The 21695-nt window shown below is 44.9% G+C and overlaps 1 protein-coding gene across 5 annotated transcripts in view; it reads right to left on the bottom strand.

The window, feature by feature from the left end:
* Positions 1-21695, bottom strand: part of OSBPL10 (oxysterol binding protein like 10) — a 726220-nt gene that overhangs the window by 44117 nt on the left and 660408 nt on the right. For 4 of the 5 annotated variants that reach the window (XM_063922286.1, XM_063922288.1, XM_063922284.1 and 1 more), the window contains 2 exons: positions 11799-11985; positions 8496-8678 (listed from right to left, as the gene is read on the bottom strand). In XM_063922286.1, the coding sequence (XP_063778356.1) occupies positions 8496-8678; positions 11799-11985 (370 nt within the window). The remainder of the gene's footprint in view (positions 1-8495; positions 8679-11798; positions 11986-21695) is intronic. The other variant, XM_063922285.1, reaches the window with a different exon arrangement.

The following is a 21695-nucleotide window of genomic DNA, read 5'->3' on the forward strand; positions in this document are numbered from 1 at the left end:
GGATAGTCCCAATAGCGATACAACAAACACAGAATTTTTTTTAAGGGGAGTAGACCAAGTAGAGTATCACTTCCCCGTAGTGCCCAATCCAGCTGTCAAAATTTTAGTAAAATCTTCTCCACCTCTACAAACTCATCTGTCACCAACCTCTATTCTGTTTCTCCACAGTTTCCTCTTCATCTTTTGCGTTCACACAGGGTGGTACAATACATGGACCCGATTACAGTTCAAACACTACATGCCTAATTGGTCCGATCAGTTTGTTAAAGCCAGAGAAAAATCAAAGGTCTAGTAGTTACGGAGTTCGGAGGTAACGTGATAGGCTATTGTCTGAGGAATACTGTATTTTGTAGTTATTGTGACCCCATATTTGAAGAGCATCCAGAGATGTCAGTCTAGCAATAAGGTGACAGACATCCCTTGAGTGATTACCACTCACTAGTGGGTAAAGGTCTTAAACCAAACGGAATGTTGGATGTGCTCACAGTTACCTCTAAGACGAAAAGATGCAGGATTAGTGCCATATTTTTTATTTTTTTTTAGAGTTAGCTGAGGTACTTGAAATTACACGGAAGGGGGAGGGGACCGGTGGACAAAAAATATACTATAACTAGACACCCTAGTCTTAGCGGTTCGCTCAGCACACATCTCTCCCACATTGGCCAGTCTATATGGGCCTTTAAGATCCACCAGTACCATAGATAAATCCTTGGTATGTTTAAATCTCACCAATTTCAGGAAATTGGGAGGTAATCAGGAACAATCAGACAATGGCTATTCACACATTGCAGATAAAGAGCTCATTAATATATGTGGAAGAAAGGTTTATGAGTAGCTCTCCCCGAACTCCGAAGGTTTATGTTATCTAGGAAGGACACTACTTATAACCCTTGTTCAATGATTAAACAGACCTAGAATACGTTCCAGAAATGGAAACAATGTTCAGAAAATGATAGCAATATGTAAATCATGAATATTTTATATGTCACTTTCACGATTTGTTTGTGTCTTCTTCATCTACCCAGCAGAACCTCAATCGAATCCGAACATCAGTGTACAAAGATGTAGGTACATGTATGTGTGAAATGTTCATCCAAATCAGACGTTATAGGCCAAAGCACTGTCCCAGCATACTCTATAGGTTGAATGTTGTCCCACACCCAACCAGTGGTCCCGTGACCGCCGAGTGCATATAGAGGATGTCTCGTCCTCCTCCCTGTCTTCCCCAAATATGGTCAAACATCTGATTTGCGAAATTAATAGATACTTGTGTCTAGGTCACCGATTATTGTCTGAAATATTTTTCTTATGTTAATAATTTATGGCAGTTATTGTTTACTGCCAAAGGGTGGACTGTCAAAGTAAAAAAAAATATTACATAGAGAGATCATACAGACTCCACACTTTATGAGTCGCTAAGCTTGCAAATACGCATAGCGAGCACAGCAATATACGGTAACATACGCATTTACACAGACATGCCACAGAGATAGATTCAACACATATTTCATACAGCACATAATTATAACATATCAAGCGCCAGACATCATAATGTTTTAATTATATAATGGAGTAACGTCATGTATGTGTATTATTGGAACGAAGCAAGATAGACATGTTGTGTTTGGTATTACAGTAACCAGATTAATGTGTAGATTCATTTGATGCTTGTTATTAAGTTGTAGCTCATTGCAACAAGTAGATATGATTAAATGTATGAAAGCTAAAGTCACTCTTATTAGAACAATGGATTTCCTGGAAGACAGTATGATTGTAGCCTGACCAGTGGCTATCTCCTGTAATTACACCATCAGGGCTGGACCTTGTTAGCATACGAACAGACCAGTGACTCATCATGAATGAGAAAGTTCCCTCCCTTAGACTAGTCTGTGCACTACCCCAAACTACATAGTATATTGCTGAAGAGACACACAGAAGTCTCTGCTTCTTTTTCCCCTGGGTTCTGAGCGAGATGGAGTGTTGGTAATATTTTGCTTCTGTTAGCTGGAGTTGAGAGCTAAAGTTGGAGGAACTGGAGCGTAGAAAGCATTGAGCAAAATATGGTAATTGTATCGCTGGCCTGTAACTGTATGTGTTTGATTTAGTTGGTATTAACTGCTTACTGTATAAATTGTAACCATGTAACTATATATATATATATATATATATATATATACTGTACATTGTGATATATTGAATACATATCCTTTTAATAACAAATATATACATCAATGAGCTTTGGAACTCAGATAATGTGTGGATGTATTGTTTTCTCTTAAGGGATGTAGTGTTTTGCGACGTACAGCGCACTTTTATAGTATATAGTACTAAGATGCGCCTGGTGTCCGCAGTATAAATTAGAGCGGGCATTTTAAATATTTGTTGGAAAGCAATTTGGTATTTACAATATATATAAAAATTTACGCAAACACATACATTATTAGAAGTTTGTGTACCCCATAATATATTTTATGTCAATCACCCCCACCATATGCTTGGTGCCTCTCACTTCTCCCCCCTCCCCTTTACTGTATAAACGGTATGCCTTACAATACCCCACCACCCCTACCCTGTCCACTTTATATATTTTACATTATGATGCCCAGCACTAGTCTTACTTTGTGTGCAGATCGTGGATGGTAGCTTCTCCTCCACGTGAAAATCCATGGAAAGCAGTGCACTGCTCTCCTCATGCTGCATTCTCTACCTGAAGGGGCAGGAGCAGGAGAGGGCCAAGTCAGACAGCTGATAGGTAGCCGGGGAAAGCCGAGACCTGGAAGCGTGTCATGCAGCTTCTGTCAACCAGCGTCAGCTGGGAGAAGCGTAGGCTGGGAGCAGCACCCTCCTCTCCCTGAGCGGTGCCGCGGCAGAGCCCGATCGATCACCAGGACTGCAGGAACCATTGATGGAGGAGGAGCTTGAGGGTGAACTATCTGTCCAGGCCTGGGGAGGAGAGGGGAGGGAACAGTACTGCACTTAGGCTATCCTGGCCACAACTTGCTCCCGCCTCAGCCCACCACTGGACATTAACAGATTAACATACGGACAGCTAATCCGCATGGGAATCTGCTGTGCCCCGCCAATCCTGGTGCCTCCAAGCCCCTGCAGTGGCTGCGGGGGCTGTAGTTACGCCAGTGCACACTCCTGTCTATATAAGGTCCCACACTTGACAGTGCATGTGTGAGCACAAACCAAGCATGAATTCAAAGGAATTGTCTGTAGACCTCCGAGATAGGATTGTCTCAAGGCATAAATCTGGGGAAGGGTACAGAAAAATATCTGCTGCTTTGAAGGTCACAATGAGCACAGTGGCCTTCATCATCCGTAAATGGAAGAAGTTCGGAACCACCAGGACTCTTCCTAGAGCTGGCCGGCCATCTAAACTGAGTGATCGGGGGAGAAGGGCCCTAGTCAGGAAGGTGACCAAGAACCCGATGGTCACTCTGTCAGAGCTACAGCATTCCTCTGTGGAGAGAATTCCAGAAGGACAACCATCTCTGCAGCAATCCACCAATCAGGCCTGTACTGTAGAGTGGCCAGACGGAAGCCGCTTCTTAGTAATAAGCACAAGGCAGCCCACCTGGAGTTTGCCAAAATGCACCTGAAGGACTCTCAGACCATGAGAAGCAAAATTCTCTGGTCTGATGAGACAAAGAATTAACTCTTTAACGTGAATGCCAGGTGTCATGTTTTGCAGAAACCAGGCACCGCTCATCACCAGGCCAATACCATCCCTACAGTGAAGCATGGCGGTGGCAGCATCATGCTGTGGGGATGTTTTTCAGTGGCAGGAACTGGAAGACTAGTCAGGATAGAGGAAAAGATGAATGCACCAATGTATAGAGACATCCTGGATGAAAACCTTCTCCAGAGCGCTCTTGACCTCAGACTGGGGCGACGGTTCATCTTTTAGCAGGACAACGACCCTAAGCACAAGATATCAAAGGAGTGGCTTCAGGATAACTCTGTGAATGTCCTTGAGTGGCCCAGCCAGAGCCCAGACTTGAATCCGATTGAACTTCTCTGGAGAGATCTGAAAATGGCTGTGCACCGATGCTTCCCATCCAGCCTGATGGAGCTTGAAAGGTGCTGTAAAGAGGAATTGGCGAAACTGCCCAAAGATAGGTGTGCCAAGCTTGTGGCATCATATTCAAAAAGACTTGAGGCTGTAATTGCTGCCAAAGGTGCATTAACAAAGTATTGAGTATAGGATGTGATGTACATGTGATTTCTTAGCGTTTTATTTTTAATACATTTGCAAAAATCTCAAAAAAAACTTTTTTTTCACATTGTCATTATGAGGTAATGTGTGTAGAATTTTGTGGGAAAAAATTAATTTATTCCAGTTTGGAATAAGGCTGTAACATAACAAAATGTGGAAAAAGTGAAGCGCTGTAAATACTTTCCAGATGCACTGTAAGGGTGATGACTGGGATAATTTCCTTTATTATTGGGATAATTTCCTCTGTTTAAAATATCATCATGCTTTATATTTCAGGTATACCACAGTTGTGTATTTGAAGGGGGTAAAATATATTGTACACTATGTACAATAACCTGTAAATTCAAAAACATCTGTAAACCAGGCAATCAGGATTGCCTACATATGGATGTTTTTGCTCTACCAGTGTATATAAGCAGTAAAAAAAAGTAGACTGTGAGTTACAGATGTAGCAAAATATCACTTAAGACGCTGGGCTGCAACTTTAACCACAAAGGACAGAGTTTTAAATGTGGTTTTGTCGCATCCAATTGTTTAATTTACTTGACTAAGACTCAAAAAAGATGCTCAACGCAAGATGAGTCACACAGGACCTGGTGCACTAAGAAGGGATGTTTGGCACGACGGCTGCAATAGTGTATAAGAAACAACTGTATTTTAGAAAAATAAAATAGAATATCTACGGGTTCGGTATGTAATACCGCTGCCCGGATGCCGAATGACAGTATCCCGACATCGGCATCCTGAGCGGTGGAATGCCGGCAGGGTTGCGAGTGCAATGAAGCCTCTTGCGGCCTCACTGCGCTCGCCACACTGGGGGCTTCGTGGTAAGCTTTTCTCGCCAGAGGCTCTATTCTCCCTCTATGGATGTCGTGGATACCCATAGAGGGGGAATCACCTGCCTCGCCGGTATACCGGTGGCGGTATGGTGCCTCCAACTAGATCTCGTTGTCTGTATTGTGACTGCCGGGATCCCGTCAATCAGTATGTTAACCGCATACCATATCTACTGCTTGTTTCCTATTATGTGATTGCTATTGACACCAGCTTGTTTGTTACCTGTCATTACTCAATAAAAAAGAAATGACAAAAATAAAATATAAATTAGAAAAAGAATAAAAATCCTTACTGAACCATTTCTTAACAACCTTTCATATGTTTTCTGTAATATGCAGTTGCTCTTGCCACAGGTAAAAGTTAAGCCAATAATATCCTTTTCAAACAGAAATCCCGGCAATTACCCAGCATTTCAGTACCAGGTCGTTTTACCAGTCATTTTGCCTGACCCTTCCCGCCCCTTTCACACAGAGAAGCAAATTCCGAGGTCAAGAATTTTTACCCGGTAATTTGCACATCAAAATGGGTATTTCATCTGTGTGAAAGGGTCAACCCGGGTTGAAATTCCCGGGTCTCCGACTCTGGTAAATTTCTGGGTCGTAGTACCGGGAATTTCAACCCGGGTTGACCACTTCACACAGAAAAGACCTGTGTTTTTTTGGCAAATTACTGGGTAGAACTGCTTCACCCGGTAATTTCATTTTCTGTGTGAAAGGGGTATTAGCTAGACAGCCAAAAGCTCTCAGTTCCTTCCAATATGAAACATCTTACTCAATACACAACAATATGTTCCAGACGTGTCAGCAAATAGTCATATTTTTAAGCAAAACTGACTGAACTAATGAAAACAATTTCAGAAAGGTTTCTGTTTCTCCCTTGTGACAATATGCCAATGGGGGTCATTCCGAGTTGTTCGCTCGTTATTTTTTTCTCGCAACGGAGCGATTAGTCGCTAATGCGCATGCGCAATGTCCGCAGTGCGACTGCGCCAAGTAAATTTGCTATGCTGTTAGGAATTTGACTCACAGCATTACGAGGTTTTTCTTCGTTCTGGTGATCGTAATGTGATTGACAGGAAGTGGGTGTTTCTGGGCAGAAACTGGCCGTTTTATGGGAGTGTGTGAAAAAACGCTACAGTTTCTGGGAAAAACGCGGGAGTGGCTGGAGAAACGGAGGAGTGTCTGGGCAAACGCTGGGTGTGTTTGTGACATCAAACCAGGAACGACAAGCACTGAACTGATCGCTCTGGCAGAGTAAGTCTCGAGCTACTCAGAAACTGCACAGAGAAGTCTTTTCGCAATATTGCGAATCTTTCGTTCGCAATTTTGATAAGCTAAGATTCACTCCCAGTAGGCGGCGGCTTAGCGTGTGCAAAGCTGCTAAAAGCAGCTTGCGAGCGAACAACTCGGAATGACCCCCAATAAGCAGACTTGGGAGGAGTTGTTTTTTGAGAAATTTCATTTTTCAGGCAGCCGTTTAGATCAATACATAAATCACAGAGTATTTAGGCCTATGGCATACTTGGAACAGTCACGGATGAAAAACAGAGAAGGAACGTAAAATTTACTGCTGCTGCGTTTAAAGTATGTATGGACTCAGGACGGTTTAAGAGTGTGCAGGCTCCGTGCGGTACTCAGAGTCTACTGTACTGCCAGAGAGCTATGAGTCAGAGTCTACTGCACCCGCAATATGTTCCCAGTGACTTCACTGCTGCGCATTAGCACATTCTGGAAAAATGACCACCGCAACATTTTCCGGATGATTTCTGATGGTTTGTTGCGCTGGGCGACACGGAACTCCATAGAGTATAATTAAATGGATATGGGCCCCCAGGACCCGTGTGTATCGCACACCCTTCACCCAATGCTTAGCCATTTTAAGTTTCATTCACGCTGTGAAGGTCGTCAGCATGAAGCGTGGAGATTAAGAAGTTAGTTGGTGTAACATATATAAAAGGAAATGCACATGTACCTTCAGATTTACAGTACAAAGGTAATTATACAGAGGTAAACCCACTGTTGTAGAAGCTTATCTTTCAGCTTCATAATGCTACTCCCCCTCCTATGTGCTTCTCAAATGCTGTTTCTGTTTAATAGCATTAAGCGTTAATTAACCTAAGAGCTCCTACTGCTGCTTCTAATCTGCTCCTAGAAAACAATATATTTAGTAGAAGTTTGTTGTCATTATACATTTACAATGCAAACTTCCATTTCATTTAAATCTTTTTTTCTGTTAGGTTGATCAAGGTTTCTTCTACACATAGGGGGTAATTCTGAGTTGATCGCAGCAGCAAGTTTGTTAGCAATTGGGCAAAACCATGTGTACTGCAGGGGGGGCAGATATAACATGTGCAGAGAGAATTAGATTTGGGTGGGTTATTTTGTTTCTGTGCATGGTAAATACTGGCTGCTTTATTTTTACACTGCAATTTAGATTTCAGTTTGAATACACCCCACCTAAATCTAACTCTCTCTGCACATGTTATATCTGCCCCTCCTGCAGTGCACATGGTTTTGCCCAACTGCTAACAAAGTTGCTGCTGCGATCAACTCAGAATTAGGCCCATACTGTAGAACCATTGTCAGTGTAATCTACCTATCTAGCTACTCTAGTATTGTGTCACTATTACAAGGGACCTATCTGTGCTGACGTCCACAGAAATGTTGGTTCTGTCCTCCTTGGCAACACTTGACTGGAGGCATATCACTGTGACATTACCCAAGGAGCACAAGTTCCTCTTCTCCATAGGAAAGCACAATGCTCATAATGGATGCTGTATTTCACTGATTGGTAAACTGGGAAACAAATCAAACAGTCCCCACGAGCAGTGCTGTGAACAGAGCTTGGGAGAGATATGTCAAGCCTTCTAAGTAGTGGAAAAGTGGACAGGTGGAACCAATTGCCACTATCAGCTAAGTATCATCTTCAGCAGAGGGTGGGATTTCTGGATACCTATGGGCCCCATACACTAAAGATGTATTGGGGCAAAGTCCCGATCCCCCGATGGCCAGGTCAGGGAATTGGGAATAAAAAACAGTCGGGTTAGGCAAATAGGGCATTTTTAACATGTTTAATTTCCCCGATTCCCCAATGAATGGTCAATCAACGCTGTCCACCGATGGGTGGATTGGTGGTGCCGACAGATCAGGGAATAAGGTCGTCTGATTTGTGGGGACCATTTAATACAGGTTATCAGACTGTCCTGTATTCAAACAGGATGTGATGCACAGAGGTTGGATAAGAAGCAGTCAATGGCACACGAGAATCTTTACAAAAAAATCTGAATATTACAGTTACAGAAAAAAAACGAGCTAGAAGACTATAAAATGCTATCAAATATATATTGTTTTCTATACGGTATATTGTTTTATTTCACCTGTGACAGTCTTTAGCTGAAACTTTCTACAGGTATCTGAATTGTGCGACATTGACCCACCTTGATTCAGAAGGTCCTTGTTTTTCCACGGGTCGTATTTTTTTCCTAATGACTGAAAGCTTTGTGGTGTCAATTACTTTGGTCTCTCCACTGCTGTATGTGAATTCCAGAGTTCCATTCCATTCCCCTTGGGCCTTACAGACTATTGTGTTGGTGGGGTTATGTTTAACCTCAGCTGTGACTCTAGGTAAAAAGCAAGTAATAAAGCCTAAATATTACTATTATTATTATTTATTATTATTATTATTATTATCCTTTATTTATATGGCGCCACAAGGGTTTGGTGCAGTTGAAGATTACTAAAGTAAGAAAAAGGATCAGCACATGAGGGAAGAGGGCCCTACTCGTGAGAGCTTACATTCTAAAGGGGAGGGGTAGACAGACAGGGGTGACATAGACGGGGTACATAGAGAGCGTGGAACATAGGGTTAGGATGAGATTTGGATAGGTTTGTTGCAGAAGTGGGTCTTGAGTGCTCGTTTGAAGTTTTGTAGAGAGGTGGAGAGTCTGAGGGGCAAGGTAGGGAATTCCAGAGAAATGGAGCAGCACATGAAAAATTTTGGAGGTAGGAGTGGGAGGAAGTAATCAGTAGGCAGGAGATTCGGCGTGCATTAACAGAGCGAAGAGGACGGCTGGGAGTGTAAAGGGAGATAAGGTCAGAGATGTAGATGGGAGAGGAGTGGGTGAGGGCTTTGTAAGCGAGTGTGAGAAGCTAGAAATGGATTCTGAAAGGGAAGGGGAGCCAGTGAAGGTCTTGTAAGAGAGGAGTGGTGGACGTAGTGTGTTTGGTGAGGAAAATGAGCCAGGCAGCAGCATTGAGGATAGATTGAAGTGGAGAGAGGTATTTGTCAGGAATGCCAGTCAGGAGGAGACTTGGGGGCTACAGGAGAAAGTAGTGCCATCAATAGATAATGAGATTGTAGGAGGTGAGGTTATGCGGGAGGGAGTGAAGATGATCAGCTCGGTCTTAGACAAGTTAAGTTTAAGAAAGCGCTGGGACATCCAGGAAGAGGTAGCAGAGAGACAGTTGGAGATACGAGTGAGGTGAGCAGGGGAGTGGTCTGGAGTGGAAAGATAGATTTGAGTGTCATCAGCATAGAGATGATATTGGAAACCAAAAGAACTAATGAGCTTACCTAGTGAGAGCGTATAATCAGAGAAAAGAAGAGGACCAAGGACAGAACCTTGGGGTACACCTACAGTTAGTGGAAGTGAGGGGGAGGTGGCGTCATGAGAGGAGACAGAGAATGAACGGTCAGAGAGGTAGGAAGACAGCCAAGAGAGAGCAGTATCATGCAGACCAATGGAGTGAAGGATTTGCAGTAGGAGAGGGTGGTCCACAGTGTCAAAAGCAGCAGGGAGATCAAGAAGAATAAGTAGACAGTAGTGTCCCTTAGTTTTAGCAGCATGGAGGTCATTGCATACTTTTGTAAGAGCAGTTTCAGTAGAGTGGAGAGGACGGAAGCCAGACTGGAAAGGGTCAAGCAGTGAGTGTGAGGAAAGAAAGGCAGTAAGGCGGGTTGTAGACAATACGCTCAAGGAGTTTGGAGGCAAAAGGGAGGAGAGAGATGGGTCGGTAGTTGGAGAGAGTGTTTGGATCTAGGGTAGGTTCTTTAAGAATAGGATGTGCTGATTTCAAAGATTTTTCAGTAATTCTGTCAACAGCGACATAATTAAGCAGACCTTTCAGACAGTGTACTAGCCAACATTAGCAGTTGACATGGTTAAAATGTTTACATCATAAATGTCAAAACCAGGAAAATTTTGACAAGGACACAATGTCGACACTGAAAATTTCAACACAGTCAAAAAATATAGGGGTATATTCAATTAAAGTCGGATCCATTCCGACATGTATTTGTCGGAATGGATCCGACAACCCCTATTCAATCCGATCTTAATTCGACTTTTTCAAGTCGAATTTAGATGGGACGCAGAGGAGGAGAAGGGGGGCAATCCGCGGGGGGACAGCCGGCGGGCATACAGGGAGATCAGCGCTACGGAGTAGCGCTGCAGCAGGATGTCACTCAGCCGCCCAACCTCACGGCAGCTTCCACCCGGCTCCAGCAGCGTGCTGGAGCCGAGGTCGGGCGGGTGAGTGACATCCAGCTGCAGCGCTACTGTAGCACTGATCTCCCTGTATGCCCGCCAGCTGTCCCCCCCGTCTCCCTGCGGCTCCCCCCCCTCGCCTCCTCTGGGTCCGCATCTCAGTCTGACATCATTTTGATGTCGGACTGAGATGGTCGAAAAGGGGGCCAAAACCTGTCGGATTTGGCCCCGTTTTTGACATCAACACGTGGATCGGCAGCTATTCCGCCGATCCACGTGCTTTTCGACAAGTCAAATTTATCGACTTGTCGAAAAATTTAGCAAAATATTGAATAGGTCGAATCAGGATTCGACCTTAAAAAGTCGAAAACTGCCGTCTTTTCGACAGATGGCAGTTTTCGACTTCAATTGAATATACCCCATAGTGTTGACATTCTGACCATGTCAACATTTCATCAGTGTTGACATGCTGCATATTGACATGGTGAATGTTGAGATTATGAACATATTGATATGTTCAGTGTTGACTTAACGACCATGTCAACATTATAAATGTGTACATGATAAATGTAGACTTAATATACAGAACACTACCAAACTATTACTGTAGACAATAGTATATGTAGTCTTATCATCTAGTTCTCTGCCCAATAACATTGTATCCCATGATCAAATAATGCCCCACAAAGGTCTATTGGCTCTTTGGGGAATAGGATATACCCAACTTACATGGTGAGGAGGAGGTGGTGCCACTATTGGGACCTATGGACACTGGTGGGTGAGGTAGTTATGCCATTGGGGATCTACTACTCTACTAATAAGGGGGTAGGGGGAAACACCATTGAGAACCTATTGGGAGGTGATGTTGCAATGAGGACATGGGGAGGTGGAGGGGAGGTATGCGAGACACCCTCTAGCATATAAGTTTTTCAAAAATATATATTTTTAACTCAATTACATTTATATAAAACAGAAAAAAAAAAAGATAAAGCTATACAAGAAAAAACGTAAAAACTCAAATTGTAACACACAGTTTAATTAACAATATAAATATTTCTCAAAAAGAGCAAGAGGCAATTAAAGACAAATAGAAAGTATTGTGCAATATTAATTCACATAATGAAACATACTGTATGATGGTCCAGGCCTACTCTTTATAAAAAACACCCTTTTGGCAACATACATTTTACCTGGAGCGCTGTTTAGTTTTGCTATTAATATTCCTAGAAATTCTTAAGCATCATTATCCATTACCTGTGTACTTTCCCTCCATAGAAAGGCTTGGTCTGGAATGTAATGGTGGCAGTGTAGCCTGTCTTGGCGCAGGTAATATTGACTTTACCTCCCAGCTCCACCCAGGGAACTGTGAGTATGGAACGAGCATAGGCACTGGGAAGAGTAAATATGTATTCCTCATCATACTCCATCAGCTTGAGAACCCCTAAGTGGAAGAAATGAGCAAACAAGGGGACAGCCTGTTAGATGTACATTATACATTAGCAACATGTGTGCTATAATAAAGGCAAAAAACAATTATAAAATATGTTCTAAAAAGGATTTGTATAGGCTTTGTGTCAAATGGTTTTTCTCAACATAAGTATCAATAACAATCTGTCAAAAACAGTATATTATATTTTTTATAGTACTTAACAAAGAAAAATTAGGACAGTAGAAAGTCCTACTGCCTGAGGAAGTGGCTCACTGCACTGAGAGATGCGTTGCAGAGACACAAGCCCTTTCTTTCACGTAAGAAATCCATTTTCATCAATATTTTTTATTTTATGTTGTTTTAAAATGTTTTTTTTTTGTGCTGTTGTGTATATTTTATAGGTTCAGAAGCATGTTAAAAACATCTGCAGCTAAAAATGTAATATAGCCTCTGAGTTCCGGAGGTGCCCAAATTTTGCCTTGGAAAATGATTGAAGCTTTAAAAAAATGTTGCACAAAATTCCCGCACCTCCGGAACTCAGAGGCTATTACATTTATCCGCTGGTTTTTAATAGACTTGCTTTCTATTCCCCATTATTTATTCATTTATACACTGCGAGTGGGAGTAATACCCTAAATACTATCTTTTATCATTTAATTTAATACAATTAAATAAATTTCACTAACTGATTGATATTTCCTATATATCAATATCTTATTATCATATGAATAAGAGATTAGGGGGTTTACTTATAAAAAGTAAAATCTGTGATTTCCAATCGTGTTTCTGCTCGATATTTAAAAGGGCAATGCTTCTACTAGCGATCTCTTGCTAGCAGAAACATTGCCTTTTTAAACATCGGCCAGATATACGATCCAAAATTACTTGTTTTACAACCCAATTTTTGATATATAAACCCCCTGATCTCCACTATATGGGAAAAATTCTGACTAGAACTAGAGCCCACAAAATATCTATCTATCTATCTATCTATCTATCTATCTATCTATCTATCTATCTATCTATCTATCTATCTATCTATCTATTATTAGGGCTTCCACATTGTTGGTTTAACTATCTTTATAGAAAATATATGTCATATCCAGCGCTGGAGAATCACACGCAAACCTATCCTACAGTATATACAGTACTATATAACATGCTGAGTTAGTAAATTAAAATTTACGCCCGTGTAATCCAAGCAGTCAAACATACACCCAGATACATTTCCACTCAGCCAACTTATAAGAGAAAAGATTTTTAGAGCAAGTATAATTTTACATCTTGCGTATGAATGAAAGTAGCAGAAAATAAATGATAAAATACACACACAAAATCATATACAGCGCCTATCAATTTCAGAGATTATTTCACAACCAGCCAATAAAAATAAGAATTTACTCACCGGTAATTCTATTTCTCGTAGTCCGTAGTGGATGCTGGGAACTCCGTAAGGACCATGGGGAATAGACGGGCTCCGCAGGAGACTGGGCACTCTAAAGAAAAGATTAGGTACTATCTGGTGTGCACTGGCTCCTCCCTCTATGCCCCTCCTCCAGACCTCAGTTAAGGAAACTGTGCCCGGAAGAGCTGACACAACAAGGAAAGGATTTGGAATCCAGGGTAAGACTCATACCAGCCACACCAATCACACCGTACAACTTGTGATAACCATACCCAGTTAACAGTATGAACAACAACTGAGCCTAATTTAACGGATGGCTCATAACAATAACCCTTTAGTTAAGCAATAACTATATACATGTATTGCAGAGAATCCGCACTTGGGACGGGCGCCCAGCATCCACTATGGACTACGAGAAATAGAATTACCGGTGAGTAAATTCTTATTTTCTCTGACGTCCTAGTGGATGCTGGGAACTCCGTAAGGACCATGGGGATTATACCAAAGCTCCCAAACGGGCGGGAGAGTGCGGATGACTCTGCAGCACCGAATGAGCAAAGGCAAGGTCCTCCTCAGCCAGGGTATCAAACTTGTAGAACTTAGCAAATGTGTTTGAACCCGACCAAGTAGCAGCTCGGCAAAGCTGTAAAGCCGAGACCCCTCGGGCAGCCGCCCAAGAAGAGCCCACCTTCCTTGTGGAATGGGCTTTTACTGATTTAGGATGCGGCAATCCTGCCGCAGAATGAGCTTGCTGAATCGTGTTACAGATCCAGCGCGCAATAGTTTGCTTTGAAGCAGGAGCACCCAGCTTGTTGGGTGCATGCAGGATAAACAGCGAGTCAGTTTTCCTGACTCCAGCCGTCCTGGCTACATAGATTTTCAAAGCCCTGAATACATCTAGTAACTTGGAGTCCTCCAAGTCCCGAGTAGCCGCAGGCACCACAATAGGTTGGTTCAAATGAATCGCTGATACCACCTTAGGGAGAAATTGGGGACGAGGCCTCAATTCTGCCCTGTTCATATGGAAGATCAGATAAGGGCTTTTACACGACAAAGCCACCAATTCTGACACACGCCTAGTCGAAGCTAAGGCCAATAGCATGACCACTTTCCACGTGAGATATTTTAGCTCCACGGTCTTAAGTGGCTCAAACCAGTGGGATTTCAGGAAATCCAACACAACGTTAAGATCCCAAGGTGCCACTGGAGGCACAAAAGGGGGCTGAATATGCAGCACTCCCTTAACAAACGTCTGAACTTCAGGCAGTGAAGCCAGTTCTTTTTGAAAGAAAATAGATAGGGCCAAAATCTGGACCTTTATGGATCCTAATTTTAAGCCCATAGTCACTCCTGACTGTAGGAAGTGCAGGAATCGACCCAGCTGGAATTCCTCTGTAGGGGCCTTTCTGGCCTCACACCAAGCAACATATTTTCGCCACATACGGTGATAATGTTGTGCTGTCACATCTTTCCTAGCCTTTATCAGCGTAGGAATCACTTCATCTGTAATGCCCTTTTCCGCTAGGATCCGGCGTTCAACCGCCATGCCGTCAAACGCAGCAGCGGTAAGTCTTGGAACAGACAGGGCCCCTGTTGCAACAGGTCCTGTCTGAGAGGCAGAGGCCATGGGTCCTCTGAGATCATTTCTTGTAGTTCTGGGTACCAAGTTCTTCTTGGCCAATCCGGAATGATGAGTACAGTTCTTACTCCTCTCTTTCTTACTATCCTCAGTACCTTGGGTATGAGAGGAAGAGGAGGGAACACATAAACCGACTGGTACACCCACGGTGTCACTAGTGCGTCCACAGCTATCGCCTGAGGGTCCCTTGACCTGGCGCAATATTTTTTTAGCTTTTTGTTGAGGCGGGACGCCATCATGTCCACCTGTGGCCGTTCCCAACGGTTTACAATCTGCTTGAAGACTTCTGGATGAAGTCTCCACTCTCCCGGGTTGAGGTCGTGCCTGCTGAGGAAGTCTGCTTCCCAGTTGTCCACTCCCAGAATGAACACTGCTGACAGTGCTAGCACGTGATTTTCCGCCCATCTGCGAATCCTTGTGGCTTCTGCCATCGCCATCCTGCTTCTTGTGCCGCCCTGTCGGTTTACATGGGCGACCGCCGTGATGTTGTCTGGTTGAATCAGCACTGGTTGGTTTTGAAGCAGGGGCTCTGCTTGACTCCGGGCGTTGTAAATGGCCCTTAGTTCCAGTATATTTATGTGTAGTGAAGTCTCCTGACTTGACCACTGTCCCTGGAAGTTCCTTCCCTGAGTGACTGCACCCCATCCTCGGAGGCTTGCGTCCGTGGTCACCAGGACCCAGTCCTGTATGCCGAATCTGCGGCCCTCGAGAAGATGAGCACTCTACAGCCACCACAGCAGAGACACCCTGGCCCTTGGGGACGGGTGATCAACCAATGCATCTGAAGATGCGATCCGGACCATTTGTCTAACAGATCCCACTGAAAGATCCTTGCATGGAACCTGCCGAAAGGAATTGCTTCGTAAGACTCCACCATCTTTCCCAGGACTCGCGTGCAGTGATGCACCGACACCTGTTTTGGTTTCAGGAGGTCCCTGACCAGAGATGACAATTCCTGGGCCTTCTCCACCGGGAGAAATACCTTCTTCTGTTCTGTGTCCAGAATCATGCCCAGGAAGAGCAGACGCGTCGCAGGAATCAGCTGCGACTTTGGGATATTCAGAATCCAGCCGTGCTGTTGCAACACTTCCCGAGAAAGTGCTACGCTGACTAACAACTGCTCTCTGGATCTCGCCTTTATAAGCAGATCGTCCAAGTACGGGATAATTATAACTCCCTTCTTCCGAAGGAGTATCATCATTTCGGCCATTACCTTGGTAAATACTCTCGGTGCCGTGGACAGACCAAACGGCAACGTCTGGAATTGGTAATGACAATCCTGTACCACAAACCTGAGGTACTCCTGGTGAGGTGGGTAAACGGGGACATGCAAGTAAGCATCCTTGATGTCCAGCGACACCATAAAATCCCCCTCTTCCAGGCTTGCAATAACCGCCTGAGCTATTCCATTTTGAACTTGAACTTCCTTATATAAGTGTTCAAGGATTTTAAATTCAGAATGGGCCTCACCGAACCGTCTGGTTTCGGTACCACAAACATTGTGGAATAGTAACCCCGTCCCTGTTGAAGGAGGGGAACCTTGATTATCACTTGCTGGAGGTACAGCTTGTGAATTGCCGCCAATACTACCTCCCTTTCCCTGGGAGCAGCTGGTAAGGCTAATTTGAGGTAACGGCGAGGGGGAGTCGCCTCGAACTCCAGATTGTATCCCTGAGATACAATTTGTACAGCCCAGAGATCCACTTGTGAGCGAACCCACTGGTTGCTGAAGTTTCGGAGACGCGCCCACACCGCACCTGGCTCCGCCTGTGGAGCCCCAGCGTCATGCGGTGGACTTAGAGGAAGCGGGGGAGGATTTTTGTTCCTGGGAACTGGCTGCCTGGTGCAGCTTCTTTCCTCTACCCCTGCCTCTGGGAAGAAAGGATGCGCCTCTGATCCGCTTGCCTTTCTGAGGCCGAAAAGACTGTACATGATAATACGGAGCTTTCTTAGGCTGTGAGGGAACCTGAGGTAAAAAAGTTGACTTCCCGGCTGTTGCCGTGGATACGAGGTCCGAGAGACCGTCCCCAAACAATTCCTCACCCTTATAAGGCAACACCTCCATGTGTCTTTTAGAATCAGCATCACCTGTCCACTGCCGAGTCCATAATACTCTCCTGGCAGAAATGGACATCGCATTAATTCTAGATGCCAGCAGGCAAATGTCCCTCTGTGCATCCTGCATATATAAGACAACGTCTTTTATATGTTCTATGGTTAGCAAAATAGTATCCCTGTCGAGGGAATCAATGTTGTCTGACAGGGAATCAGACCATGCGGCTGCAGCACTACACATCCATGCTGAAGCAATAGCAGGTCTCAGTATAGTACCTGAGTGTGTATACACAGACTTCAGGATAGCTTCCTGCTTTCTATCCGCAGGCTCCTTTAAGGCGGCCGTATCCTGAGACGGCAGTGCCACCTTTTTTGATAAGCGTGTGAGTGCCTTGTCCACCCTAGGGGATGTTTCCCAACGTAACCTATCCGTTGGCGAGAAAGGGTACGCCATCAGTAACCTCTTAGAAATCACTAGTTTCTTATCGGGGGAACTCCACGCTTTCTCACACAATTCATTTAATTCATCAGATGGGGGAAAAGTCACTGGCTGCTTTTTCTCCCCAAACATAATACCCTTCTTGGTAGTAACCGGGTTAATATCAGAAATGTGCAATACATTTTTCTGTTATGCACACCAGTGCCTGCAGGAATGTACTGGTGTCAGAACTGTTATGCACTCCAGTGCCTGCAGGAATGTACTGGTGTTTGAACTGTTATGCACACCAGTGCCTGCAGGAATGTACTGGTGTCTGAACGGATAGGTATGCAAAGCAAATGAACTCACAGACAGACACAGAAGGTGATAGGGTAACAAAATACACACAAAGTGAACAGAGAAGCCCAGAGGCTAATGAACTGGGTGTCTCCCTAGTATTAGTAATGCTCAGATGGGAAAAGCAAGATGTTGTGTTTAAATACGTAGAGAACCCGAAATGCTGTTGCTAAGGGCAACAGCAAAACCCTAAAGGGTTACCAACGGGTGTGGCAGTAAACTCCTTGGTCAGAGATGGAATGATAGACACAAGGAGAGTCTCCACAATCCTAATTCTCACTTGCAGTGCACAGGTTCAGCTTACTGCCACTAAACTGACACCTGACACCTTGCACAGTGAGACAGGATTTAGGCAGGCAAGTCTTAGAATACAGCCGCAAACTTGCTAAGTTCACAGAGTAGTAAAAGAACCCCAGCAAGCTAAACGACTGACTCCAGTCTTACTGCTAGGTCTGGATTGGCAGAGTGTAGTACCAAATCCCCAGGCCTATTTGCAGTAAGCAACAACAAATACAAAGCTACACAGTACTGGCTAACTTTCAGGAACTGACTAACCAACAAAGATTCAGCAGCATCTGCTTAACCTGAGAAGAGGCATTATAAAGCAGGTGCTGTCCACGCCCCACTCAGACCTCACAGACTGTGGGCACAAAAACCAGCACCGGATCCCCTGCCGTGCACAGAGCCTGTAACCACTGCACAGCAAAAGACCCGAACCGGAGTATCAGCTGCGCTCAGGTTACTCCGCTAGCACTTGTCTCCCGGTTGCCATAACGACGTGGCAGCACAGGGCAGGAGACCCTAACAGTACCCCCCCTCTGACGAGGGGTCAAAGAACCCCTACCACCGGGTTTATCGGGGAACTGCGAGAAGAAAGAGCGTATCAGTCTGGGGGCATGAAGATCACAACTGCGCACCCACGACCGCTCCTCCGGGCCATACCCCTTCCAGTGCACCAAAAATGACAGCCGACCCCGAACCATCTTGGAGTCAAGAATCCTTTCAACAACAAACTCCCTCTGGCCACGTATCAGAAGAGGGGAAGGTCTTCCACTGGAAGAAGGATTACTAATCGCCCGTTTTAAAAGGGAACAATGAAATGTTTTATTGATACCCAAAGAACGGGGCAGATCTAACTGAAATGCCACCGGATTGATAACCCTGGTGATCTTATAAGGGCCGATGAACCGGGGGCCTAACTTATGAGATGGCTGTCTCAACTTCAAATTCTTGGTAGACAACCAGACAAAGTCTCCTAATTTGAAGCTGCAGGGTCTTTTCCGCTTATCAAAAACCCTTTTGGTCACTAATGACACAGACACAAGGGCTTTCTTCACTTTCCGCCAAATACCTCTAAGGACCGAAACCAAAGAGGAACCACCAGGCGTGGAGTCCAGGGGGTCAAAAGAATTGGCCTTAGGATGATGCCCATACACACAAAGGAAGGGAGAGATCCCTGTAGCAGAGTGAGCCGCGTTGTTATAGGCAAACTCCGCCATGGACAGATGAGCAACCCAGTCAGTCTGACACTTGGAGACATAACACCTGAGGAACTGCTCCAAGGACTGGTTCACCCTTTCAGTCTGCCCATTAGACTGCGGATGGTAGCCTGACGACAAGCTGACAGAAATCTGGAGATCGGAACAAAATGCCCTCCAGAATTTGGCCACAAACTGGGATCCGCGGTCAGAGACCACATCAAGTGGCAACCCGTGGAGACGCACAACATGCAGCATAAATAATTCAGACAGGCGTCTGGCCGATGGCAGCCCAACCAGTGGAACGAAGTGCGCCATCTTCGAAAACCTATCAACGACAACCCAGATGGCTGTCATCCCCGAGGATTTGGGCAAGTCCACCACAAAATCCATTGAAATGTGGGTCCATGGCTTAGATGGGATAGAGAGTGGATGTAATGGGCCAACAGGAACCCCTCTAGGAGTCTTATTTCGGGCACAGATGTCACATGCCCGAACCCACTGATCCACATCCTTAGCCACCGAGGGCCACCACACCGCCCTAGATAGCAACTCCCGAGTTCTGGCAATACCCGGGTGACCTGCCGACTTCTTGGCATGGAATTCCAGGAACACTCGCTGTCTTAACCTAGGAGGCACAAACAAAAGACCTACCGGAAGGTCTGGAGGAGCCTGCTCCTGTGCTCTAAGGACTAATGATAAGAGGTCCTGGGTAATGCCCACTTTAATACATGATGGGGACACAATGGGCAACGGCTCCTCGGTGGTCTCCTGGATTGGAGCAAAACTCCGCGAGAGCGCATCAGCCTTGATGTTTTTTGACCCAGGGCGATATGTTATCAAAAAATTAAAGCGAGCAAAAAACAAAGCCCATCGTGCCTGCCTGGCATTGAGACGCTTCGCTGACTCTAAATATGCCAGATTCTTATGGTCGGTGAGAATTGAGACCACAAACTTAGCCCCCTCAAGCCAGTGTCTCCACTCCTCGAGTGCATCCTTAATAGCCAACAATTCCCGGTTACCCACGTCATAATTCATCTCGGCAGGCGAAAATTTACGGGAAAAGTAAGCACAGGGATGAAGGCGATTATCAGACACTCCCATCTGAGAAAGCACTGCCCCAATACCCATCTCAGAGGCATCCACCTCCACCACAAAAGGACGCTCTGGATCTGGGTGTCGCAGCACCTTGGCCGATACAAATGCCCTTTTGAGACGGGCAAAAGCCGCTTTAGCCTCACAAGACCAGTGAGCAACATCCGCCCCTTTCTTAGTGAGTGCCACTAAAGGCGCCACTATAGACGAAAATCCAGCGATAAATCGTCTATAAAAATTCGCAAAGCCCAGGAAACGCTGAAGCGCCTTCAAACTAGTGGGCTGCACCCAATCCAGGACTGCCTGTACCTTGGAACCCTCCATTTGGAAACCTTCTGGGGAGATAATATATCCTTGAAATGCTATTTGCTGAACTTCAAATTCGCACTTCTCCAGCTTCGCCCCAAGCCGGTGGTCTCTGAGTTTCTGGAGGACTAAGCGTACATGCTTCCGATGTTCCTCCAGGGAATGGGAGAAGATTAGGATGTCATCTAAGTATACAACTAAGAATCTATCCAAATATTCCCTGAGCACATCATTCATGAAATCCTGGAAGACTGCCGGGGCATTACAGAGCCCAAAAGGCATCACCAAATATTCATAATGCCCTGAGTGGGTATTAAAGGCAGTCTTCCATTCATCCCCCTCTCTTATTCGGATTAGATTGTACGCACCGCGTAGGTCAATCTTAGAAAAAATGGTGGCAGTACGAAGCTGGTCAAACAAGACCGAAATGAGAGGCAGTGGGTATGAGTTTTTAATCGTGATACGGTTCAATTCCCTGAAGTCGATGCAGGGTCGCAACGAACCGTCCTTTTTACCCACGAAGAAGAACCCCGACCCAACTGGAGACTGTGAAGGTCTGATAAATCCCTTAGCCAAGTTCTCCTGAATGTACTCTGCCATAGCCTGAGTCTCAGGACGTGACAGGGAGTACAACCTGCTCTTGGGAAGCTTAGCATTTGGCAACAAATCAATGGCACAGTCATAGGGGCGATGGGGAGGTAGTACCTCTGCAACTTTTTTGGAGAACACGTCCGCAAAATCTGCATAACACCCTGGCAATCCTGGCAAACTTAGCTGCGAGAGCCTGACTGGAAGGCTCAAGCAACTTCTGAAACAATCAGTACCCCAACTAAGAATCTCCCCAGAGACCCAGTCAAATTGAGGATTGTGGGCCCTTAACCAGGGTAACCCCAACACCAATGGGGCAAAAGTACAGACAGTCACATAAAAGGACAATTTTTCAGAGTGTGTGGCTCCAATAAACAAAGA

Source organism: Pseudophryne corroboree, chromosome 5 (assembly GCF_028390025.1).
Source record: "Pseudophryne corroboree isolate aPseCor3 chromosome 5, aPseCor3.hap2, whole genome shotgun sequence".
NCBI lineage: Eukaryota > Metazoa > Chordata > Amphibia > Anura > Myobatrachidae > Pseudophryne > Pseudophryne corroboree.